The following is a 26,276-nucleotide window of genomic DNA, read 5'->3' as shown; positions in this document are numbered from 1 at the left end:
TCTCATTTACCTCTAAGAATTTTTTTAATTTCCTTCCTAATATCTTCTGTTATCCATTCATCATATAATAGCATATTGTTTAATCTCCAGGTGTTGGAATAGTTTCTGTTTTTACTCTTTCATTTATTTCTAACTTCAATCCATTATGATCTGATAGAATACAAGGTAGTGTCTCTATCTTCTTGTATTTGCTAACATTAGCTTTGTGGCATAATATATGGTCTATTTTAGAGAAGGATCCATGTGCTGCTGAGAAGAAAGTGTATTCACTCTTGGTTGGATGGTATATTCTATAAATGTCTGTTAAGTCTAAATTATTGATTGTGTTATTGAGATCTATGGTTTCTTTGTGCAATTTTTGTTTGGAAGATCTGTCCAGTGGTGAGAGAGGTGTGTTAAAATCACCTAGTATTATTGTGTTATGGTCTATTTGGTTTCTGAAATTGAGAAGGATTTGTTTGACATACATGGATGAGCCACTGTTTGGGGCATAGATGTTTATGATTGTTATATCTTGCTGATTTATGCTTCCCTTAAGCAGTATGAAATGTCCTTCTTTATCCCTTCTGACTACTTTGGCTTGAAGTCCACATTATCTGAAATGAGGATGGATACTCCAGCTTTTTTGCTGAGTCCATGTGCCTGGTATGTTTTTCCCCATCCTTTCACCTTTAGTCTATGGGTATCTTTTTCTATGAGGTGAGTTTCTTGTAGGCAACATATTGTTGGATCTTTCTTTTTAATCCAATCTGCCAGTCTGTGTCTTTTGATTGATGAATTCAGGCCATTATCATTCAGGGTTATTATTGAGATATGATTTGGTTTCCCAGTCATTTGGTTCATTTTTACAATTTTATTTATTTATTTATTTATCTATTTGACACGACTTGGTTCCTCCTTTATTTGACAATCCCTTTAGGATAATTCCTCCCTTTGCTGATTTGCTTCTTTGTCTTTCATCTCTTCCTCATGGAATATTTTGCTGAGAATGTTCTGTAATGCAGGCTTTCTTTTTGTAAATTCTTTTAGCTTTTTTTTGTCATGGAAGGATTTTATTTCATTGTCAAATTTGAAGGTAAGTTTTGCTGGGTATAAGATTCTTGGTTGGCATCCATTTTCTTTCAGAGCTTGAAAAATGTTGTTCCAGGCCCTTCTAGTTTTTAGGGTCTGGATTGAAAAATCTGCTGATATCCATATTGGTTTCCCCCTGAATGTAATTTGGTTCTTTTCTCTCACAGCCTTTAAAATTCTGTCTTTATTTTGTATGTTAGGTATTTTCATTATAATGTGCCTTGGTGTGGGTCTGTTGTAATTTTGTGTATTTGGAGTCCTATAAGCCTCTTGAACTTGATTTTCCATTTCATTCTTCAGATTTGGGAAATTTTCTGATATTATTTCATTGAATAGATTGTTCATTCCTTTGGTTTGTTTCTCTAAGCCTTCCTCAATTCCAATAATTCTTAAATTTGGCCTTTTCATGATATCCCATAGTTCTTGTAGATTCTGTTCATGATTTCTTACCATCTTCTCTGTTTGTTCAACTTTGTTTTCAAGGTTAAATATTTTGTCTTCAATGTCTGAGGTTCTGTCTTCCAGGTGTTCTATTCTACTGGATATGCTTTCTATGGAGTTCTTAATTTGGTTTATTGTTTCCTTCATTTCAAGGATTTCTGTTTTTTTTTTTTTTCAATATCTCTAACTCTTTATTGAAATGATCTTTTGCTTCCTGTAGTTGCTCTTTAACTGTCAATTGGTGCGATCATTCAATGCCTGCATTTGCTCTTTCATCTCATCATTCAGTACCTGCATTTGCTCTTTCATCTCATCATTTGCTTCCCTGATCATTTTAATTATGTACATTCTGAACTCCTTTTCTGTCATTTCTTCTGCCATGCTGTCACTGGGTTTTATTGATGTAACATCTAGATTTGTTTGGGGCATTTTCTTCCCTTTTCTCATATTGTTCAGGTATCAGTGGACCACTGAGATATTGCAGATTTCCTCTATTGACTTACAATGTCCCTGAAGATTTCTAGTATATCCCCTCTTAGCCTTCAGTAGGCTGAAGTCTTAGAGGAAGTTGATAGTGTGGTGCTCCACAAGGAAGCTGCCTCTGTAGGGGTGGTGGCCTTCAGGTGGGGTATATTCCCTGCTATTGGGCAGAGGTACCTCCACTTGTTGACCAATGGTCATCCAAAGGGGAACTAGGCTGCGGGCTGAGGCAAGGCCTGTTTGGGCCTGTGTCTCTGATTTTACCATCCTTGTGGGAAAACCTCAGCCGGCAGGGAAGACTCACCTGGTGTGGAGGTCTCGCTGGTCAACCCTCCTAGAGGTTCCCCTCAATCTACTGCTACCGCCTGGGCTAGGCTGCCTTCCTCTGCTACATTCCCAGGGGCCCGGACCTACCTCCTGAGCTTGGGAGCCTCACCCTTCGCAGACGAGTCTCCTTAGGCTGCCCCTCCTCAGAGAATCTACCCGCAGTCCTGGAACCTTCGCTCCGCCCCTAAGCGTGTCTCTGTGCGGCTCTTCCACCAAGAAGCCTCCTAGGTCCCGGGACCCTGCTCTGCACCTAATCACCTGGCTATGCGGCCCCTCCTCTGAGCAGCCACCTGGAGCCCTGTACAATCACTCCGAGTCCCAGAGACCTGCCACACGCCTCTTCCTCCAGACAGCCGCCCACTGTTCCGGTGCGGTCACTAGGAGTCCAAGCAACTCACTGCGAGCCTCCTCCTCCTGCCAACCGCCCATAGCCCTGGACAGTTACTCCGAGTCCAAGTGACCCGCCCCGTTCCTCTTCCTCCTCTAGGTAGCCCCCCGGGTGTTCAGGAGTGGTCACTCTGAGTCACTCTGAGTTGCTCTGAGTCCATGTGACCCACCGCGCTCCTCCTCCAGGCAGCCCCCCGGTGTTCAGGAGTGGTCGCTTTGATTCCAAACAACTCACCACTCGCCTCCTCCTCTGAGCAGCCGCCTGGAGCTGCAACGCAGTCACTGCGAGTCCAAGTGACCTGCCATGCTCCTCCTCCTCCTCCTCCTCCGGGCAGGACCCGGTGTTCAGGAATGGTCACTTTAAGTCCAAACAGCTCGCCACACAGCTCCTCCTCCGGCAACCGCCCGTAGCTCTGGTATAGTCACTCCGAATCCAAGCAGCCACGCTTTTCCTCCTCCTCCTCCTGCGGGCAGGCCTCGGTGTTCAGGAGTGGTTTCTCTGAGTCCAAACAACTCTCCTCGCAGCCCCTCCTCTGGGCCGCTGCCTGGAGCCCCAGTGGTTGCTCCGAGTCCCAGCGCTGTGCTGAGCGGCCTCCTCTATGATGCTCCCAGTTGTCCGAGTTCACTGCTCCAGCGGGGGGAGGGGTGTCTCGCCGGGCAGCTCTACTTCACAAAATTCCCTGCGTTCCAGGACTACCGCCCCATCTGGGACGCCTCCCCAACGGGAGAGACTCACCCAGCTGCTTTGAGTTGGTCCCAAGTCTCTCAATATCTCCTCTTTTGAATCCTGAGTCCTGGAGCAACCTGAAATGCAGCCACTCTCTAGTCTGCCATCTTGAAACCTCCCCTTTTAACTTTTGTTTATCATGGAAGGATTTTATTTCATCTTCAAATCTGAAGGTTAGTTTTGCTGGGTATAGGATTCTTGATTGGCAAACATGTTCTTTCAGAGTTTGAAATATGTTGTTCCAGGCCTTCTAGCTTTTAGGGTCTGGGCTGAGAAATTCACTGATATCCATATTGGTTTCCCCCTATATGTAATCTGATGCTTTTCTTTCGCAGTCTTCAAAATCCTATCTTTATTTTGAATGTTAGGCATTTTCATTATAATGTGCCTTGGTGTGGATCTGTTGTGATTTTGTGCATTTGGTGTTCTGTAAGCCTCTTGTATTTGATTTTCCATTTCATTCTTCAGGTTTTTGAAATTTTCTGATATTATTTCATTGAATAGGTTGTTCATTCCTTTGGTTTGTATCTCTGTGCCTTCCTCAATCCCCATAATTCTTAAATTTGGGCTTTTCATGATGTCCCTTAGTTCTTGGACATTCTGTTCATGATTTCTTACCATCTTCTCTGTTTGGGCAACTTTATTTTCAAGATTAAATATTTTGTCTTCATTGTCTGAGGTTCTGTCTTCCAAGTGGTCTAGTCTTTTGATGATGCTTTACATTGAGTTTTTTATTTGGTTAATTGTTTCCTTCATTTCAAGGATTCCTGTTTGGTTTTTTGAGAATCTCTATCTCTTTGTTGAAATGATCTTTTGCTTCCTGCAATTGCTCTTTCAACTGCTTATTGGAGTCATCATTCATTGCCTGCATTTGCTATCTGATCTCATCCTTTGCTTCACAAATCATTTTAGTTATGTATAATCTGAACTCCTTTTCTGACATTTCTTCTACCATGCTGTCACTAGATTCTATTAATATAGAATCTATGTTTGTTTGGAACATTTTCTTCCCTTGTTTTTTCATGTTGTTCATGTATCTTCCCCTCTAGCAGTGCACATCTGGGGTATTGCAGTTTCCCCCCTATAGGCTTATAGTGGCCCTATAGGTTTCCAAACCCTCTTCTTTAAGGGGGAGATCAATATTAGCAGAACCCAGTACAGACAATATGCAGCCCTAAACCAAATAGTCCCTATGAAGACATTAACAATATTGTCATAATAAACAGAGGATGAGTTCAATTATTATCTACAGTATAACAAATAGATTTGCAATAAGGCCTGCAGTTTGTAATGGAGGACAAAGAAGATGGGGAGGGGTATAGGATGTAGCTGTTAATGGGATAGGAAAAGAGTATATAGAAGTTCTAGATTGTAGAAAGAGTGAAAGTGTAATCAAAAGCAGTTGGTTGTTAGTATGAGAAGAGGGAGACAGACTCTGAGGAAACAGGTAAACAAAAGGAAAATAGAGCAAGAAAAGTAAAGAAATAAGCACTTAAAAATTTTCAAAAAGAAAAAAGGAAAAAAAAAATCTACACTACAACAGTCATATAGTATTCAAACCTCCCAGTCTTCAGTAGCCTGATGCATGAGAGGTACCTGACAATGAGGTTCCAGTCTCCAGCAGGTGTCTCAGGATGTTATTTGCCCCACCTAATGATGGAAGCTTCCACTTCCAGGATAATCCAAGATGGCCACACTGGATTCCAAATGTGTTGGCAAAGGAGGAGCTGAAGCTAGGGGTGTGGGTGGTCCAGGGATCCTGGAGGCAGGGTGTGGTTGGTTGGGCTGAGGGGTCCTGGAGACGGGGCTTGGTCAGTCTGGCTGGGGGTTCCTTCAGGTCCTGGCTGTTGTCTCAAAATGGCAGCAGCCATGTGTAACCAAACCTGTTGGTACTGTGACAGTGAACTTCCAGGCAACGGCAGGTAGCTGTCAATTCACTGGCAGTCTGCAGGCTACCAGTGGATGATCAGCATGTGGACCTCAGGCAATGGGTGTAGAGTAGGTAAAAGGCAGGTGATGGGCAGGCAAGAGGCAGGCATGCAGGCAAATGGTGGATGTTAGGTGCCTGACAGTGAGCAATCTGCACTCAAAAAGGTGTCTATATGCTGGCAAACTGCAGGTGATCGCAGTGGACAAATGGGGTAAACGGCAGAGGATTGACAAGCAGCAAAGACTGCCTCACAGAGAAACAGATATCCTCTGCTTGAAACCCAAGTTATGGAGCGACAAGGAAGGCAGCTTCCCTCTAGTCCACCATCTTGGATCTCCCCTAAGTCAATCTTCTTCATTAACTTTTTTCTGACAGTGATAACTATTTTTTCAAAAAAATTTTTTTCATACATGTATATAGGGTAATACTGTCTGTCTCAATCTATGGTCCTTCCCATCTCCACCCACCCAATTCCTCCCCTCGCTCCCCTCTGTACGATCCAAAATTTCTTCATTCTTCCCTACCCATTCCCCACTATGGATCAGCATCCACTTATCAGAGAAAACATTTGGCCTTTGGTTATTTGGGATTGGCTTATTTCACTTAGCATGATCTTCTCCAGTTCCATCCATTCACCTGCAAATGCCATAATTTCATTCTTCTTTAAGGCTGAGCAATATTCCATTGTGTATATGAACCACAGTTTCTTTATCCATTCATCTGTTAAGGGCATCTAGGTTGGTTCCACAATCTGGCTATTGTGAATTGAACTGCTATGAACATTGATGTGGCTGTATCTCTGTAGGATGCTGATTTTAAGTCCTTTGGGTAAAACCAAGGAGTGGGATAGCTGGGTCAAATGGTGGGTCCAGTCCACGTTTTCTGAGGAATCTCCACACTGCTTTCCAGAGTGGCTGCACCAGTTTTCAGTCCCACCAGCAATGTGTGAGTGTACCTTTTCCCCCACATCCTCGCCAACACCTATTGTTGCTTGTATTCTTGATAACAACCAAGGAATGAAATATTGATACACACAACTTGGGGCATTATACTGAATGAAAAAGAGCCAATCTCAAAAGGTCACACAAAGTAAGATTCCATTTACACAATCGCAAAATAATTATGGAGATGGAAAACAAAGTAGCGTTTGCCAGGTTTGGACTGGGAAAGTGGGTGGCGGTGGCCCCTTGAGGGAGAGGGTTGTGGTGACAGGACAGTTATGATGGGACCATCCGTGGACCCCAGTGGCCATCACAGATCTGTTCCTGTGATACGGTGACATAGAACTAGGCATACACATTGTGCCAATACCAATTTACGCGGCACTAGAGTCGGGTGAGATGTAACCGTCGAGGGAAACTGTGAAGAGCACAGGGGTCCTCTCTACAGTTTTTGCAGGTTTTTGTGAATTTATAATTATCTCAAAATAAAGATTTATTGATTATAAACAACTTGGAATTATTTAGAAATAAGAAGTGTGTTGCCTGTGATAACGCGGAGAAACAAAGAGGGAGCGGAGTGGGGGGCGGGGCTGGTTAGGGAAGGCCTCCCTGAGGAGGTGACACCGAAGCAGAGTCTTGAAGGAGCATGAGTTCTGAGTGGTTGGGGGAAAAGCAGAGGGAACAGTGTCTGCAACCACCCTCAGACAGGTGTGTAAAAGGCATGTCCAAGGAATAGCTAAGAGGCCATTAGCTATGGGGGAAACGGAGCAAAGGAGAAACCCAAGACGAGGTCAAAGAAATAATGGGGGGCTGGGGCTGAGGCTGGGGCTCAGTGGCGGAGCACTTGCCTAGCACATGGGAGGCACTGGGTTCCATCCTCAGCACCACATAAAAATAAATAAATAAAGATATTGTGTCCATCTACAACTAAAAAAGTATTTTAAAAAATGATGGGGAGAGAAGAGCAGATCCGGTGGGACTGTATGCCACTGTAAGGACTTTACTTTTGCCCTGAATGAATGGGAGCTCTTTTTTTTTTTTGTACCAGGGATTGGACCCAGGGGTGCTTAGCCACTGAGCCACGTCCCCAGCCCTTTTAATATTTTATTTAGAGACAGGGTCTCACCGAGTTGCTTTGGGCCTTGCTAAGTTGCTGAGGCTAGCCTCAAACATACGATCCTCCTGCCTCAGCCTCCTGAACTGCTGGGATTACAGGCATGTGCCACCGTGCCTTGTGAAATAGGGGCTCCTGAGGAGAGAAGAGTCGTGTCTAACATGCCTGCTGTTCTGAAAATAGATGCAGGGCTGCGGGGATGGAAGTAGGGAGACAAGAGGCTATTGCAGGAATCCAGGTGAGAGAGGACGGTGGCTTGGGAGAGGATGGTATAAGTGGGGGTGGTGAGTGGTTTGATTTTTGACAGATTTTTTTTTTTGGTACCAGAGATTGAACTCAGGTTCAGATTGAACTCACTGAGCCACATCCCCAGCCCTATTTTGTATCTTCTTTAGAGACAGGGTCTCACTGAGTTGCTTAGTGCCTTGCTTTTGCTGAGGCTGGCTCTGAACTCGAGATCCTTCTGTCTCAGCCTCCTGAGCCGTGGGATTACAGGTGTGCACCACTGCTCCTGGCTTTGATTTTTGACAGATTGTGAAGGTAGAACTAACAGAATTTTCTGAAGGATTGGAAAAGGGGTGTGAGAGAGAAAGGGTCAAGGATACTGCAGAATTTTGACTTGATCAGCCGGAAGACACCAGGTGCTAACTTGGAGAGGTCTGCTAGTCATCCAGGGAGAAAAGCTGAGTTGGCAGCTGGATATGGGAGTCTGGAGCTCAGGGGAGGAGTTTGAGTGAGAGGTGTGACCCTGGAAGTCATCTGCATGTGGACTGTACTGAATACTGAGTCTGGACCATCTCGCTAGTGACATAGCTAGAGAAGAGGAGGTAGGCAGAAGAACTAGGAATGGAGAGTGAAGTAAAGCCAGATGAAGAAAGAACTTCAAGGAGGTGGGAGTACTGGGCTAAGTCAAATGAAGTTTAGGATCCAAGTTAGAGAGAACTGACTGGTTTGGCGCAGAGGTTCTGGGTAGGAGCAGTGATACATGCAGACGAGGCTGGGATAATGGTGGGAAGCACCAGGTGAAAGCAGACCCATCTCTTCCCTCCCATTTCAGGAACACTCCATCAAAGTGCTAGAACTGATCTCCACCGTCTGGGACACAGAGCTTCACATTTCCGGCCTCAGACTCCTCAACAACCTTCCGCAGCCTGACTATGTGCATCCCCAGCTGCGGCGGGTGATGCCCGCCTTGATGGAAATCCTGCAGTCAGACTGTAATCTGGCACAGGTGCCTGCGGACATGACTGAGGCCTTGCCCTCTTGGCCAGCACCTAGAGGGAAGAGCAGAGGGTTAGGTCTTCCCTCCTGAGGCCCTGGGTCATCTCCCTTCTCATGCTTTATCCTTTCCTTTACTCAGGTACAAGCCGTGCGACTGCTGAGCTACCTGGCACAGAAAAGTGACCTTCTCTATGACATTCTCAACTGCCAGGTGAGAAAAGAAACTGAAGAGGGGCTGATGGGTGCCAACTCAGGTAGAAGGAAGGGAAACATTATGCTCTCCAGACAAACTCAGCCCTGATGAATTGTCTTGTTTCTCCTCCTGCCTCTCCACTAGAGGTACTAAAAACGTCCTCCTTTTGTGTTCACCCAGTAGAATGAGAATCCATTCTGTTGAGAAGGGTATTTTCCCTTGAGAGATTTTCTTTTTCTTTTTTTGGAACTGGGGATTGAACCCAGGGCTTTGCGAATACGAGGCAAATACTTTGCCACTGAGCTACCTCCCAGCCCCTTTGAGGGTTTTTCTAAACTCTGTGAGGAACACAGAAAATTAAAGTCAATGTAGGTATTTTAAAGTATTTTAATATTAGGGGAAAGTGATTTATGGCAGAAAGCATCATTAGGAATAGAAAGGGGTTACTACATAATAATCAGTGATTCAGTTCAGCAGAAGGATGAAGTAATTCTAAACTTGTATGCACCTAATAACATAATCTCAAAATATAAATGGCAAAACTGCATGAAATTCTAAGGAGAAATTAACAAGCCGACCATCACAGTGAGAGATTTGGAGGATTTTAAACAACTCTATCAGCAATTGTTAGATAAAAAACTAAAGTGAGTAAGGATATACTTATGTGAATAACACAAATAAGTTTAGATCATTAGACACACCTAGAACTCTACAATTATTAACTGCACACACAAAAATATTTAGGAAAATTAACCACACACTAAGCCTTAAAGTTTTTCTGAACAAATTTCCTAGAATCCATATTATTATCATATCATTCATGTTTTATGACCACAATGTAATTACATTAGAAGATGATAACAAAAGGAAAACTAAAAAAATTCTTAAACCATTGAGTCTGAAACCTAGGTATATTGGAGAATTGAGACAATAGGATGAAAGAATAAGAATTTTAGAATTTGCCTGGAGTTTCGCTCATTCTCTCTCCATTCCCATGTCAAAGGTGCACTCCAACTTCCTGAACCTGTTCCAGTCCACACAGCCAGGAAGTCTGCTGTTCGAGGTACTGGTATTTGCTGAGCGGCTGAGTGAGGGCCAGAATGCACCCCACTACCGAGCTGTGAAATGGCATTACAATGAACAGTCCCTGCATGAAGCCCTCTTTGGGGACGAGTCACGACTGGCAGACCGGCTGCTTTCCCTGGTCATTCACCCTGAGGAGGAGGTTCAGATCCAGGCCTGCAAGGTCATAGTCAGCTTGCAGTGTCCCCAGGACTTGGGAACCAGGGCCACCTCCTTCCATCCCTGTCATTCCTACTTTAAAAGTGGGGAATAAAATTAAGGAGAATCAATAAATGAGTATGAGAGAGAAGCTCAGGGGCTTCTTAGAGCTTGATTTTCTATCTGTGGACTTCCAGGGCTGGGTAGAGATTTTGTTCAGTGTGACCTCTGCCCAGAGCATGGCACAACATGGGCAAATCTCTCAAAACACAGCTCTGCTGGGTTTAGGAGACTGACTCTTGCTGCCTTTCAAATCTGAATATGGAGCCAGTGCTTTCAGGAAGCTGAGAGAAGGCGGGTGCCGTAGCTTGTGTTCACAGGTTGGAGTTGGGTCCAGAATAATGTTATTGGGAGATCGTGTGGACCTTTAAGACATGGGCCTCATGGGAGGTTCTTGGATCATTGAAGTTGCCCTCAGAAGGGATTGGAGGACCCAGTCTCTTTCTGTCTTCTTGTTTGGCAATGTGATGCTTCCTTACACACATGCTTCTACCATGATATGACCCCCATCTCTTGATAGGTCCTCATCAGAGGCTCAATCAGTGGGGTCCTACCTGATTGTGGACTTTGAACCTCCAAAACTGTGAGCTTAAGAAACCCTTTTCTTCATAATGGCTACTTTATTTTGGTAGTGAAAAATCTGACTAATACAGCAGACTTGGGGACTAAGACCAAAGATAATCAACAGAAGACAATCTATGTGGCACTGAATTAATCAGGATGGATGAGGATATGCCACAGTAACAAACAACCCTCAAATGTGTTTTATTTATACCATATCCCATTGGAGGCCTGCTGGGGATAGAAGGTCAGGAATCTGCTCCACATGGTTACTCAGGAGCCCAGGTTGAAGGAGACTCCTTTGTTGTATTTCTTCAACCATTAAAGAGGGAAAAGGGAATGTGGTGGCTCGTAGAAATTCCACCAGAAATGATGCTTAGCACTTGTGCTCATTTGATTGTCAAAAGTGGGTAGGGAAGCTCAATTTTACCACATGCCCAAGAAAGAATTGAAAATATCTGGTGACAACATTCATGGCAAGAGAACCTCAGGCATAGTGGGTAAATGTGAGTTCTGGAGTTAGACTGTTAGGTTTCAGTTTGACTCATTTCCTTACTCTGTGACCTCGGGTGAGCTGTTAACCCTATTTGAACCTCACCCCCTTGTCTGTAAAACGAATAGGAAAATAGTACCTATCTCTGAGGCGGTTGGGAGGGTGGTGTGGAGATTATGTGAGTTACTGTAAGGCACAGTGTTCTGCATGCAGTCCAAAGATTGGACTCTGAAGAGCTAGGACATCATCACTGAGAAAGTGAGAGATTAGCACTGAAGCATCCTGGGTATGTGGGGTCCAGTGTTTCTCTAATCTTTGCAGGTTACAGGCACTGGTGGGCAAGGGGACCAGTCTCTTAGAGTTCTTTATGAAGCATCCTGAAATGGAACGTTGCCTTGCAAACCAGAGCGACAGTGTGAATAATACAAAAACCGTAACCATGAAGTCTCCAGAAACAAGAAGATGGTACAGCCGACTGAGTGTTGTCATCCATCTTCAGGTTGACACTTTTTTGCGTCTCCACGTGTTCATTCACAGTGTGTCTGTGAGTCCTTGCTGGGAACCCAACAGTAGTGGTCCCTACTGTGGAAGAAACTGCTACAGGAGAAAAACCTAAAAGTGAAGCTATTCACAGTCTGCTGTTCCTCAGTTTAGGAAGCAGATCATGTCGCTCCAGCTACGTTCCCGGAACCCCCGATGTTCTGCCAAAGCAGGACTTGAAAACTACAACCTAGTCCAGGAACAACCACGGCCTTTTACTGAAAGGAGAACAAATGCAAAGAGGAACAGCGACCCATTCTAGGTCACATGCAGAGCTGGGGCAGAAATAAGGAATAGAACCTTCTATGAGCTTCTTTCCTTTCCCATTCTTTGACCTGAACCACATGAAAGTGGATTGTGGATTCTAAACCTGGAGCCATAGAAGTTGGGAAGGCTCTAAATACCTCTGATTCTTAGGGGTCAGTTAAGATTGAACAGCTCCATGCATGTCATTCCCTGAAGACCTTCCAGTGGGACAAGATGCAGAGGTGGAACAGTGATACTGATAATCCTGACCCTGTGTGGGTCTAAGCTAAGGTCTGTGTCTTTGTCTCTGTTTTTAACAACAACAAAAAAAATGTTAAAAAGTTAACTGTAAAATACAGAAAAGTTGAAGAAATAGGGACGTAAAAGGAAAATATTTTATAGCTATCAATGTCTTTGTTTTAAGCTAAGTGATATTGTACATGTAAAAATATTTAAAAATGTAAACAATGTAAACATTTAAAAATGAAAAAATGTAAACATATACAAAGCAAAAACATTTCAGTCAGTTAAGGTGAATTGATTATTGAAGAAAGAAAAAGATACTTTATAAAGTCTACGGTAGTGGGCAGTCATGCCCTAGGCCTGCTCATTCACTCACTGACTCACCCCAAGAAATTTACAAACCTGCACACTCCATTCATGGCAAGTGCTTGTTTTTTTCAGCTTTTTCGCTGTGTGACTAAAGAACCAGATCAGAACGTCTATAGAGGAGGAAAAGTTTATTTGAAGGCTCACATTTTCATAGGTCTTAGTCCATAGAAGGCCGGCTCCATTCCTTGGAGCTCAAGGCGAGGCAGAACACTATGGCGGAGGAGTGCGACAGAGGGAAGCGGCTCATATGGTGATCAGGAAGCATAGAGAGAGCCAGGACTCCACTTCCCAGATACAAATATAGACCCTATAACCCCGCTCCCAATGAACCACCTCCTCCAGCCTCACCCCACCCTGCCTGCCTCCAGTTAGCACTCAGTTAATCCCATCAAGGTTTAATTCACTGATAAGTTAAGGATATAGCCCAATCATTTCTCTTCCAAACCTTCTTGCATCATCTCACATGTGAACTTCTGGGGGACACCTCACACCCAAACCATAATGGTGCTCTATACAGGTGTGGAATTTAAAAAAAAATAATGTATTTTTGCTGTACCTTTTCCGTCTGGACACACACATACTTACCACTGTGTAGGTATGGCCTACACTATTCAGTGTGGTAACATGCCTAGGAGCAATAAATTATACCATGCAGCCCAGGTGTGCAATGGACTATACCATCTAGGTTTGTGTAAGTCCACTCTACGTTATTCCCAAAATGATGCAATGGCCTCATGACACATTTCTCAGAACAGATCCCCATTATTAAGTGATGAATGACTGTAAAATCTCAATAAGCATTTGCTATTTCTCACAGGAATTTGGAAGCACCATGGCTGTATGGTCTGGCTTCATCCAACTGTGGATAGTCCACATTTTGCCCAGGCTACTGTTATCTGAAGGCTTCACTGGGGCTGGAGGATCCGCTTCATCTGACTCACTTGTGTGGCTGGCAAGTTGGTGCTGGCTGTTGGCAGGAGGCCTCTGTTTCTGCACACGTGGGCATCTCCACAAGGATGTTGGAGAGTCCTCAGGCCATAGCAGCTACCTCCCCAGGGTCAGTCACCCAAGAGAGAGCAGGGCAAAAGCTGAAATGCCTTTTCTTTTTAAAAAAATTTTTTTGAATGATTAATTATTCTAAGTATAAAGTATGGAAACTTTCCCACTTGCAGATTTCAGTTTTTAGCACCTTTGAAAAGAAGCATTAGAAATTAAGATAAGTGGCGATGTAGACTTCAGACCATCTACAGTAACTTCTGGCTTATGGTGTGTAGTTCACATGATGGTGCTGTCATTTGGTTTATTTCTCTACAATTTTTTTTTCCTGGAACTGGGGATTGAACCCTGGGGTACTCTATCACTGAGCTATTTCCCCAACCTTTTTGAACCGGGTCTGGCAAAGTTGCCCAGGCTGACTTTGAACTTGTGATCTTCCTGCCTCAGCCTTCTAAGTCCCTGGGACTATAGGCATGTGCCACATTTCTCTACATTTTGAGGGGGCCGCCAAACACACATGTAAACAGAATGAGAAAGGTGTCCTCTGAATCCATGGTTGGTGAGCAGAAGATAAAGAGGAACAGTGAGTGAGACGGAGAGAGGCCTCAGGCTGGACCAGGAGGACAGTTCATAGGTACTGACAGTGCAGTACATGCCTTGTTCTCCCATGACACACTCGCACCTGGGCCTCCAGGCGTGGCTTAGTTTTGCTGATCATCTGCACTGCCTAAGACCTGATCTGTATGGACTCAAGGGAGGGCAGAGATATTTGGGGGATCCTGACCAGCTTTTACAAAAGATGAAAGAGGGTAGAATAGGAAATCTCAGAGCAGATCACACATGGTAAATATAAATACTGCTTGGTGAAACTTAAGTTCCACATACCTGTCTGCACATTGCATATGCATCTATGTACACATGCACACATGTGTGCATGGGTTAACATTGGTGGTAACTAAAATATTGAACTAGTGCATCATGGGCACCAATGAACTGAAATCGATGCCAATAATAAGTATTGGTAAAATGTATCTTTTACTGTTGGTTGTAGTAAAAAAGTGACTGAGTTAATAGCCTTACTACAAACAAGAGCTATTCTAAAGTAATAAGAAATAGTTATATATTTTTATAAACATAAGACAGATCTTTAGACTTGTTTAATCTTCTTAGTTGCCTTCCCCTAAATTGCACATTTAAAATGTTGTGACTAGGCTAACATTTTTAAGCATATTAATGTGCCCTTTTGTTAATGGTTCTGTGCATCTTTATCTTAATCTGCCTATGAAATCCATCTGTGCAGGTGAAGGGGAAGGAGGGGGAGTGGGTGGAGGGGGTGGGAAACTGCGGCAGACAGACTCTTTACTGTAATGAAAGGATTTAATAATTTACTTCTGGTATCCAAAATAGAGTTTTATAGCATCTCTCTCTCTTTCATGAATTTTATATTTTCTAGTATATATTTCTATATTTTCCAAATGCTTCCTATAAAAAAGCATAAAATTATCTTTTTCTAAAAGCATGCATTACCTTTGAAATAAAAACATTTATTTTAAAAGTGACTAAAATCCATTGGCCTGTGGAATGTAGCTTAAGGTTCCCAGGGTGGGGAGCAGAGGGTGCACGTTTCCAAACACCCTTCCTTTAGTGTCACCCCACCGCCCCTGGTTAAGGGATCACAGCGATGGCGTGCTTTTGCCCTGGGAAACTGTTTTAGTCAGTTTTTTGTTGCTGTGACCAAAAGACATAACAAGAACGAGTTTAGAGAAGGAGAAGTTTATTTGGGACTCATGGTTTCAGCGGTCTCAGTCCCTAGATGGCTGGCTCCATTGCTCTGAGCCCAAGGTGAGGCAGAACATCAGAGCAGAAGGGTATGATGCAGGAAAGCAGCTCAGGACATGGCAATCAGGAAACAGAGACTCCACTCACCAGGGACAAAATGTAAATCCCAAACGCATGCCCCCAGGGACCCACCTCCACCAGTCACATCCTAACTGCCTACAGTTGCCACCTAGTTAACCCATTCAAAAGGATGATTGTGTTGATTAGGTTATGACTCTCAGAACCTGATCATTTTACCTCGAACCTTTCTTGCATTGTCTTACACATGAGCTTTTGGGTGCTACCTCATTCCTAAATCATAACAGGAACTGTTCCTAAATCCAGTTACTATTTAGATAGAACAATCCTCAGTGTATGGTGACTTGGGATGTTATGGATATCTCTAATTCTGTCACTTCCTGGTCCTCAGGAGCCAATGACCCCTATCTCCCCTATCTTTGGGAACCTGCCCTGGGCAGGCTCCATGAAGTTCTGCCAATAAAAGTCCCAGGACCCCATGGTCTTCTAGGGTTTTCTATAGTGCTGAAGGGCAGGGATGCTTGGAGTTTTATGCAAATTTGGCCCCACTCCTGCCCCATTCACAGAAAGCCAGTCTCCCTGCCAGAGACGAAAGGAGGCCTCCAGGAAGGCCAAAGTTGAGGAGAAAGTCCCCCGTTATCAGTGTGTCTGTCTTTGGGCTCCTGGTTTCACGTAGCTACTGACACAATGATGTTCCTTTCAGGGATTTATTTATTTATTCTTTTGGTGCTGGGGATTGAACCCAGGGCTTCACACATGCTTGGCAAGCACTCTACCACTGGGTGACACCTGTAGTCCCTTGGGTTTTAATTTTTAAAAATAAATTAGTTTGGATTGGCTTTCTCTGACTTGCAGCTATAGAAGTAGAGATTCTCACAGCTCCTTGAGGTGAGCCAGAGGCTTTCATTGCCAAAGCCCCTGGGTGCCAGTGTGGCTCAGACTCACTGGGTGGGAGAAGCTGAGGCTCAGGTCACGGGTGCAAGCAAATCTGTGCCTCCACGCTCCAGGTTGATGCCCCATGGTCTCACGATCAGTGTGGACTGGGAAGAGGCCATGACCAGCGCTCTCTTTCCCTCAGGCAGGCCTCCCAAACTGAGCTGGGAGCCTCTGCCCATCCTGGAAGGAGGTGAAGCGACAGCTGTGTGTTCTGAGCCTTGTCCCCAGGTCAGCACGTCTGTGGGGGTGGGTGGGTGAGGCTGACCGGAAGTGGGCATGCGTCACCGCTCCATTTTTCAGGACACCCTCCTGTTCTCAAAGACAGAACAACACAACCCCATCCTCACCCTGGACCCCTGACTCGGTGCTGCCTTCACCAGTCTTCCCCTGAAGAGCCATCTCAACTGGGGATCCTCTCATGGTCCCCAATTTCCCCAGAGCAATAACTGCCCTGGGTCTCCACTCACCACCCCTGTGAGCAGACACCCCACCTTGCAGTTCTCTCCACCTGCTCTGCCCATTTCTACCTCCAAACCTTTGCTCACCCTGAGCCTGGCCCGGACGCCTCGGTCTCCACTTACCCAGGTTCCAGGTCCCCTCAAGGCTTGGCTAGCGGGTGCCACCACTCTTGCTGGGACCCGGGACTGTGGGAAGCACTCTGCACAGGAGCTTGGTGCCTCCGCCCTTCACCTCCAAGCACTTCCCACCCTGGGTCCTTCCACCAGGCCAGTTTCCCAGCAGAACTTGATTCTGGGTTTTGTAGACTGAGGAAACTTCTAGAATTGTTTGACCAACAGAATTTGTGTAAAAATATTTAATATATTGGCCAATTATAAACATGGAAAATAAAACAAAACTGCTGCATTATTGCCATTATCCTATAAGAACACATTATAGGGGCTGGGGCTGAGCGCTTGCCTAGCATGTGTGAGGCACTGGGCTCTATCTTCAGCACCACGTAAAAAAATGAATAAATAAAATATCGTGCTCATCTAAAACTAAAAAAAATTTAAAAATGAACACATTATAACACTGAAAAAGTAGGACAGATATGATTTCAGTTAAATACATTTATATTTAGGAAAATGAAGTATATTAACCCTACTTTTTTCATCTTGCTGTAGACCACTTGTTACGGCATCCATGTGAGGCGACCACCAAAAACTCATGTGTGAGACAATGCAAGAAGGTTCAGAGAAGAAATGATTTAGTTATGAGAGCCTTAACCCAATCAGTGGATTAATCCCCTGATGGAATTAACTGAGTGGTAATTGAAGGCAGGTAGGGTGTGGCTGGAGGAGGAGGGTGTCTGGGTGCGGGGCTTTGGGGTAGATATTCTGTATCTGAAGAGCCAAGACTCTCTCTTTGCTCTCTGATCATCATGTGAGCTGCTTCCCTCCACCACCCTCTTCTGCCATGATGGTCTGCCTCACCTTGAGCTCAGAGGAATAGAATCTGCTATCTATGGATTGAGATCTCTGAAACCATGAGCCCCCAAATAAACTCTTCCTCCCCTGAAATTGTTCTTGTCAGGTCTTTATGTCACAGCAGCAAAAAAGCTGGCTAAATACCACTGATAATATTGTCATGGAAGGCACTATTAAAAATGTAGGGAAGTGGGGCTGGGTTGTGGCTCAGTGGTTGAGCCCTTGCCTGGCATGTGTGAGGCCCTGGGATCAATACTCAGCACCACATATAAATAAATAAAATAAAAGATCCATTGAAAACTAAAAAAAAAAATTTTAAATGTAGGGAAGCATAAGTGAGATGAGGAGCAGGGAAGGAGGAGGCCTGCTGGAGGCCGAGTCAACTGTGGAATGATCCTCAGCCCTTGGGTGTCATGACTAACATCGGGGCAATTTCCCCTACGCAGAAACAGAAGTACAGTGAGACAGGGATGGCGATTATAGCAAGAGAAAGTGAGGTACAGGCCAGAGAGAGGCGCAGAAAAGGCAGCCAGGGACCAAAATGCTTAGGTTTTGGACTTTTGTTAGGTAGCGGGCAGGGGCTTCAGCGGCAGGGGCCATCTCTTCAGACCTGGCACTTGCACAGCTGCTGCCTGAAAACTGAGGGCATGTGCCTGCATGCTTGGGTCACTTTGTCCTCTCTGGCCTAGTGCCACTGGCAGAAGGTCATATAACAGCTAACTGACCCTTGGAGAAGCTTGTGGGGGCATGTGTGAGCATAATATGTGCTCATAAACCTACGGGAGACAGCGCTGGGCCTTCTGGACTGCGGGGAAGACCGGCAGTATCATCGGAGGGCTGAGTAGTGCGTCCACCTTCCTAAGATGGGCACAGCCCCACCCATGCCCAGGAGGGGGGCTCTTATGGTAGGTTCTCGAAGTGGCTGTGAGTCCTCTGGGTCAGTTGCTGGTCACAAGGGCCCTTTTACGGCTGCCACCCCCCTTGTCCCCTTTCTCCCATTCCTGCCCACCCCCAGCTACCTACCTACAACCAAGGTCATCAGTACAGTGTTCCCCTGCTTGGCACTGACTCCCGTCCTCCTCTTGGAACTCCAGGGGGGTCAGCTTTGGGCCCTGGACAAAGGGCAGAGCTGCAGCCACTCTCACAAGTTAGGTGGATCCTCTGGCCCTGGAGACCCTGATGATCTAGCTCCCACCCTCCACCCACACCCTGTAAAGACCTCACGGGTGCCTGTGAGACAGGCTGTTGGTTCAGGAGAATGAACACAGGGCGTGGAGTCTTGGAGTCGGGAGTCTGGGGTCTAGCCAGGCCTGGCCCTGCTACTCACTGGCTGAGTCACCATGCCAGTCCTTTTCCTCTCTGGACCTCAGTTCCTCCCCATAAAATGAAGGTTCCAAACCAGTAATCTCTGAGGAAAACTTCAGCTCTCTGACTGAGACAGAGAGAGAAGAAAAGAAAAGAGACATGCACACAATATTCAGACCTCAGGAGCTTCATCCCCTACCCCAGGCGTTCGGTGGACTTCCCGGGGTCCCTGGTTCCCACAGCAAGAAACCCAGCTGCCAACCCTGACACACAGTTGCTGGCTCCCACACTCACATCTGTCCCTGTCTAAGCAGCCAACGATTTCCCACCTCACACTACAGGGCTTGGGCCAAGGAAGGTGGCAAAACAACGCAGAGAACCATTAGCCCCACTGTTCCTCACCAGTTCACAGCAGAGCAGGGAGACAGGCTGGGCTGCTTAGATAGGAAACTAGCCAAAGAAGGGGGCAGGGCACTTAGCTGGAGAGTTTAGACCATAACCTCTGGAGGCAGGGACTACAATAATGACAGCAATCCCTTTACTGGGACAAAGCCTTCTGACTGCCCAAGGCAGTAGAGAACAGGGGAGGAGCTTGAATTCAGCAGCTAGAATGCTCTGGATTTATGTCTGACTGCTGTTCAATCATGTTACTTGGGCAAATTACCCTGGGCCTTCAGGTTCCTCCTCTGTGAAACGGAGATAAGAGTTACACAGCAGGAACAATGACATACAATAAATATCCCAAGAGTCCCTTGAATTTCCTAGCCTCTCTGGCAGAAGTCTAGGGTCATTTCTGGCCAATGGTCCATGAGTGGACAACGCAGATGTCACACCTGGCTGAGACTGGTTATGAGTCTAGGTATTTCCTCCCCTTACCTGCTCTCTCCCTCTGCCTCTCTCTTACTAGAGATTTACCCAGGGTGCTTAACCACTCAGCTACATTCCCAGCCCTTTCTGGGTTTTGTTTTTATTTTGAGACAGGGTCTCACAAAGTTGCTTAGGGCCTAAGTTGCTGATGTGGCTTCGAACTTGAGATCCTCCTGCCTCAGCCTCCCAAGTTGCTGCGATGACCCGCGTGTGTGCCAATGCGCCAAGATTCCATCTTTAGTGACCCTAGAGTCCAGTCCTCCAGGTGGCCTGGCTGCAGGATGGGAGAAGGGTCTACTGCTCCAAAACAGACTTTATACCAATGGTAAAGAAATCGTTGTCGCGCCAAGCCACTGTGTAATTAAAAATAATAAAGTTTTGTTTTACAACTTAAAGCTTTCGTTTGGAAGCAGCAGCACATATGGAAGCCCTACTCCCAAACCCTGCCTGCCCAAGCCGCTCTCCCTCCGTCCCTTCCATAGGCTTCCGGCAGCTGAGCCGGGAGGCCAGCGACGGTCGCCTCCGGTGGGACAGGCTGTGACCACCACCGCGCGGCCGGGCGCCGGGTCACGTGGCTGGACGGGCTGGATCGCGGGCTTCGGGTCCCGCCCACTCCGCCGCCACCCGGGCATGGCCGCCGCGGTCGCGCTCCTGGTGGCCCTCCTGCTTTCTTGCTGGGGCAGGCTGCTGGGGCGTAAAAAGGTGAGCCCACCGAGCGTCCCCAACGTGCCGCCTGATGGACCGGTGGGCGCGAGGCCCCGGCCGCGCACCGGAAGACCGGGGCAGCTTTGGCGGCGGAGCGGGCCCGGGCCTCCCGCCTTGGGGCACTTAGGCCCAGGCGGTGAGCTTCGGTTCCCGAACGCGCTTCCACGCCCGGTTTCACCTTTCCCTGGCGGCCCTGGAGGCGGGGAATTGGCCCGGTGACCCGCGTCCCCGAGCCCCCTTCAGGCTGTCTCAGCGCTGAACCCTCCCCAAACCCTCCCAGCCCGGTTTCTCACCTCCCTCCAAGGCTTAGTGGCCCTTCCAGGCCGGTGGCTTTCTTCCCTGCCTCCTCCTCCTCTCCCCTTTTTTCCTGCTCGCCCCCTTCTAAAGTGTGATCTTGAGTGTCTGCCCCCTTCCCAGCACAGGGCACCTTTGGGAGCCACGCACGAGTGTGTGAGTGGCGGGGAGCCCGGGAAAGAAGAGGCAGAGGGGAAACTGCCATCCCCCACTCTCCACGCCCCGAGTTCTGCAGGGAGGGCTGTGGTGCCTTGGGGAGTGGGACCTGGGGGTGACCATCTCATGGCTTCTCCTCATGGATCCCTGGGTTCTTTGGCAATGTGGGGACTCTCCCTGATCCTCCCGCACAGCCAAAAAGCTAGTGGCTAAGGGACTGTCCCCCAGCCTGGCAGACATCCTGCCTGTCCTCACAGACCAACGGGGACAGGTGTTCTCATCACTCTGAATGCTTCAGTGACTGCTGCCTCATGGACTTAAACCTCGGGGGAGCCTTCTGTGCTGCCAAGGCCAGAAAAAACATGGCGTGCCTGCCCCAGGTGAGGCTCTGGGCTGGGGCAGCTACTTTGGGCAAGTAGGGAATGGTGGGGAGGGTTTAAAACACAAAACACACGGCTGTCGCACCATCTTCCTGGAGCGCCTTTCTCCCCCTTCTCCACTTGACAAACTGCTACTCATCCTGCAAAGAAGCCTTCCTCTTTCCAGCACCCACACCTGGGCTCATAACCTGCACACGGCAGCCATCGCCATGCCTTCCATGGTGAGAGCTCATCAAGGGCAAAGATTGGGTCACATTCTTCTGAGAAACCCTAACCCCAAACTTAGTGCCTTTCCATAGTAGGTGCTCAACAAACATTTGTTGAGTGAATGAATATCTCTACCCTCACATTCCTGAGGCAAGGTGGGCAGGAAAAGTCCTCCCCTGATCTATCCCCATCTCCCTGCCACAGTGACCTAGCTTCTTGAGACGTGCAGAGTGCTGCAGGGGCTGGAGTTGAATCAAGCTTAGATCTTAGTTTTCCCATCTCCTGTCTTTGTGCCTCAAACAGGTTACTTCTGCTTTCTGAGGCTCAATGTCTTCTTTTCCTGAATCCCTGAGTCCTTTGATAATTCTGGGACCTCTTCCCAATCCTCACCACAGCCAAACTGGTGACTAAGGGACTGTCCCAAGCCTGGGACTAAGGTCCCTTCCCCATGTGGTTGTTGGGAAGAGTCTGTGGTCCTGGCAGGGCAGTGCTTGGTCAAGCATGGTTGCCTTTATCTGGTAGAAATGCAGGCAGCAGAGTGCCCTGTTCCTGGTCATCTGGCCCCGGCCCAAACCTCTCTAGGGGGAGGATGGGCCTGGCCTCCGTGTCCCTGTCTGGGGAGCTGCCAGTGCTGGAAGGACATGGCCAGGCCTCTACTGTGGCCCAACCTTAGAGCTGAAGTGTCCAGAGAGTCTTTTTATCAGGGTCACTTGATAAATTTGGTGTCCCTTAATCCTCACATTGGCCCTATGAGGTGTGACGCTCTATGTTCCCCACTTGACAGTTGAAGATGCTGAGCACAGAGGCCCCGATCTTGCCTTGGGTGGCACAGTCGTGAGCTGCCTCTCACTCCGGGCCTCGCGCCCTTGCTCCTGCTCCCCAGAGTCTAGGCGCCCTTCCTTCCTGCATCCCAGCGACTGCAGCTCTCCTCCTGCTCCCCACAGACCAAGGGAGCCACCAACATCATCTGCCCCTGCAAAATGGGCTTGACCTGCTCATCCAAGGACATGATGTGTCCCCGCCGGTGCCACTTGATTTAGAGGAGGATGCAGGCTGGTCAGGTCCTTGGGGCCAGAGGCCCTGGGCACCCCCAACTTGCTCCAAATTCAGCTCCTGAGACATTAAAGTCACTTTCTGGCTTGGGCCTCTGTCTGCACTTTCTGGGGGAGGGGTCCTATGGGAACAGTCCCAGTCCAGGGAAGGCAAAAGGAAACTCTGTGACTATGAAAGAACATCTCTTGGGGCTTGGGGACAGGGAGATGGGTGGGAGAGGGGACCAACTCTTGGGATGGAGAGCTTCATGGGAGGGGTAGGTTGAAGAGTGTGCCTAGAGAGCATATACGGGGTGCCCCTGGCTGGAGGTGTGATGGGGAGGGACGGAGAGGGGGTACCTGCATTTTCTGTAGGGGAGAGCAGAAGGGTGGAGGTCATTGGGGAAATGCTTGTGAGAACATGCAGAGAAATACCAATGCAAAAATGTGCATGCCTGGGAGGCTCAGGAACCTGGTGCATTGATGTCTCCACACTGTCAGGTATTATCAGTTCCATGATGTAGATGAAAACTTGAGGCTCACGGAGGCTCATGAATTGCTTGAGGTCACAACATTAGGGTATCAAGGTGGATTTTTTCTGCTGCAAGTATATCATTTGAAAAACCAACCCAAATTGGTTCGGATGATGAGGGGATTTATTGGTAGTCAGAAATAGAAGTCCAGCGTCAAGGGAGGCTTCAGGTCAGGCTGAATCCAGCAACTCCAACCCCAGTAGCCTAGCAATGGTGGAAGTTCCAGGTTTCACCTAATTAACAGTTGAGATTTACTGAGTATTTATTCTGTTCCCAACTATTGTTCCTCCTCCTCCTCCTTTTTTTTTTTTTTGTATAGGGGATTGAACCCAGGGCACTTAACCACTGAGCCACATCCCCAGCCCTTTTAAATATTTTATTTACTGTGCCCTGCTAGACTACTATACTTTAACTAAATTAATTCATCTTATTGTCACAACAAGGTTTTATGTTGTAGATACTGTAATGATCTCTATTTTGCAGTTAGGGTACTGAGTCTCCAGGCTCTTAACCTCAGTTCCACCTCACACATCCATACCCTGCCTTTAAGAGAAAGCAAGCATCTGTTTCCCAATTCTCAGCAAACATCCTAAGGTTGATCCTAATCAGGCTGAGTTAGTTCCCCTGGACCACTCATTGTCGTGGCCTCTGCTGGTTGGCTTAGCCTGGGTTTGTATAGCAGGAGTGGATGCAGGTTTTACCTGGTGTTCCCAAGGCCAGCAGGGCACCAACCTGTTCAGGACTCAGCCCTCCACCTGCTTTCATGGCCAGATCCCAATGAAGAGCCCCAACCTCAGTGCACGTCTGCAATCATTCTCCTGGGCTCTGTGCTACGGCAGCACTGTGCTATGGACCCACTTGCCACCTTGATTAGTATTGTGCTGCTATATCAGAATACCACACACTGGGTAATTTACAAAAGAAAGAGATTTGCCTGGTTTACTGGGCACGATGGTGCATGACTGTAATCTTAGTGACTCAGGAGGCTGAAGCAGGAGGATCCCAAATTCAAAGACAGCCTCAGCAACTTAGTGAGACCCTGTCTCAAAACAAAAATTAAAAAGAGCTGGGGATGTGGCTCAGTGGTTAAGCACCCCTGGGTTCAATCCCCAGTATCAAAAAAAAGAAAGAAAGAAAAGAGATTTACATGGTTTTGGAGCCTGGGAAGCCCTAGGATGTGGTCCTGACATCTGCTTGGCATCTGGTGAGGGCCTCTTTCCTGTGTCATCCCATGGTGGAAGGCAGAAGTACAAGAGAGTTCCTGTGCGAGGATGAGAGCAAGAGAGGGCTGAACTCACTTTTACAACAAGCCCACTCTCAGTTACTATCCCTACTATCCCCTCTCGAGATGACAGCATTCATGAGCTCAGGACCCAGTCACCTGTTCTTAGGCCTCACCTCGCAACACTGTTGCATTGGGGAGTAAGTTTCCAACACACTTTGGGGGGGGTCCCATTCAAAGCAGAGCACCACCCTCATTTGACATCACCATAGTGCAGCTCAAAGATCTTTCACCTCGCACAGAAGTGAGGTCTTGCTTTTTCTCCTGTCATTGTATCTTGATCATCCCCCATGGTACCAAACTCTTTTCAAAAATGTGAATTACTGCCTTAATTATTTTTACACAGTTGGACAATATTTCACTTCACTGTCTCCCTATGGATAGACATTAAAAGCCCTTCCAAACGCAAACCTGTGTGTTTCAGGATACAAATTTGTAACTGCAGAAACAAGAACACCCAAGTGAGGGCTGAAATGAGTTCGAGGACAGTCTGGAGGAGGCTCTGCAGGGGGTGGGTGGCCCTGCTTCCACCTCCTTCCACCTTCATGCTCAGCCACCTGCTGCTCCCGCTCCATCCCTCACAACGGAGCACACGTAGACCACGATGATACAGATACTCCTTGATTTATGATGGGATTACATCCCAATAAACACATTATATGTCGAAAGTGTCATAAGTTGAAAGTTCATTTAATACATAGCCTAGAGAACATTCTAGCTTAACCTACTTTAAATGTGCTTAGAACACTGACACTGACTTACAGTTTGACACAGGTTGTCTCCTTTTTGTGGTACTGAGGACTGAACCCAGGGTTTTGTACATGCCAGGCAAACATTCTACCACTGAGCTACATTCCCAGCCCTATTTATTATGAGACAAGTCTCACTAATTTGCCCAGGCTGGCCTCAAACTTGTGATCCTCCTGCCTCAGCCTCCTGAGTCACTGGTATTGCAGGCATGCAGTGCCTGGCCCATAAGGCCTATTTTGTAATAGTGTTGAAGACCTCGTGTAACTTGTCGAATACTGTCCTGAGACTGAAACAAAATGGTTGTAGAGTGTGCTTTGGCACCATTGTGCAGTTGAAAAATTTGAGTGGAACCATTGTAAGTCCGGTCACCTTATCTGCATAGTGCCTTGGGGAAGAACGAGAAGGGTTCGGGGACCCCTGAAGAGGCTGTCCTGAGGACTGAGAGGATGACATCCCCAGACACACTAGTTGGGAAACTTTACCATAGGATGTTTTCTTCCTCCACTTGATCAGAGATGGCTCATGGACATACTGTGTTCACACTCAGAAGAAAAGATAAGGGAAAGCAAGCTCACCCTTCTGTGTAAGGGCATGATAAAGAAGAGGCATAAATTATTTTCACTTGCATTCTGTTGAACAAGCCTTAGTCACATGACTAGCTAGCTGCAAAAGATGCTGGGAAATGTAGTTTTCATTTGAACCTCTGGGCTAAGGGTGTAGCATGCACAGGGCCCTGGGTTCAAGCCCCAACACCTCAAGACTTAAAAAAAGAAAGCCATGGTCTTCCATTTGAGCCTCCCTGTGCCCAACTTGAACTTAGAGTTTCTATTTTTAAAGAATAAAGGAGGAGAATGTATATTGGGAACAACTTGCTGCCTCAACACTTTCAATATTGTTCTGACAAACCAGAAAAGTTTGGAGCCCAGGCGGAGCCAATGGGGTACTGGTATGTAGCTCCCTCTTGACCTACACAAGACAGGGAGCA

General features: G+C 46.8%; 2 protein-coding genes across 7 annotated transcripts in view; both read left to right on the top strand.

Moving 5' to 3' along the window:
* Positions 1–10,711, top strand: part of ARMC12 (armadillo repeat containing 12) — a 32,484-nt gene extending 21,773 nt beyond the window's left edge. For 2 of the 3 annotated variants that reach the window (XM_079148785.1, XM_079148787.1), the window contains exons 4-6: positions 8,476–8,649; positions 8,779–8,850; positions 9,836–10,711. In XM_079148785.1, the coding sequence (XP_079004911.1) occupies positions 8,476–8,649; positions 8,779–8,850; positions 9,836–10,168 (579 nt within the window). In that variant the 3' untranslated portion in view covers positions 10,169–10,711. The remainder of the gene's footprint in view (positions 1–8,475; positions 8,650–8,778; positions 8,851–9,835) is intronic. The other variant, XM_079148786.1, reaches the window with a different exon arrangement.
* Positions 10,712–20,566: 9,855 nt separating this feature from the next.
* Positions 20,567–26,276, top strand: part of LOC306666609 (colipase-like protein 2) — a 48,504-nt gene continuing 42,794 nt past the window's right edge. For 3 of the 4 annotated variants that reach the window (XM_079148790.1, XM_079148789.1, XM_079148791.1), the window contains exons 1-2: positions 20,567–20,655; positions 21,345–21,488. In XM_079148790.1, the coding sequence (XP_079004916.1) occupies positions 20,584–20,655; positions 21,345–21,488 (216 nt within the window). In that variant the 5' untranslated portion in view covers positions 20,567–20,583. Of the gene's footprint in view, positions 20,656–21,344; positions 21,489–22,639; positions 22,835–26,276 lie in introns of those variants that run through there. The other variant, XM_079148792.1, reaches the window with a different exon arrangement.

Source organism: Sciurus vulgaris, assembly GCF_902686455.1.
Source record: "Sciurus vulgaris genome assembly, chromosome: 7".
NCBI lineage: Eukaryota > Metazoa > Chordata > Mammalia > Rodentia > Sciuridae > Sciurus > Sciurus vulgaris.
Note: the sequence above shows the minus strand (reverse complement) of the source record. Positions and strands in the feature narration are given on the sequence as shown.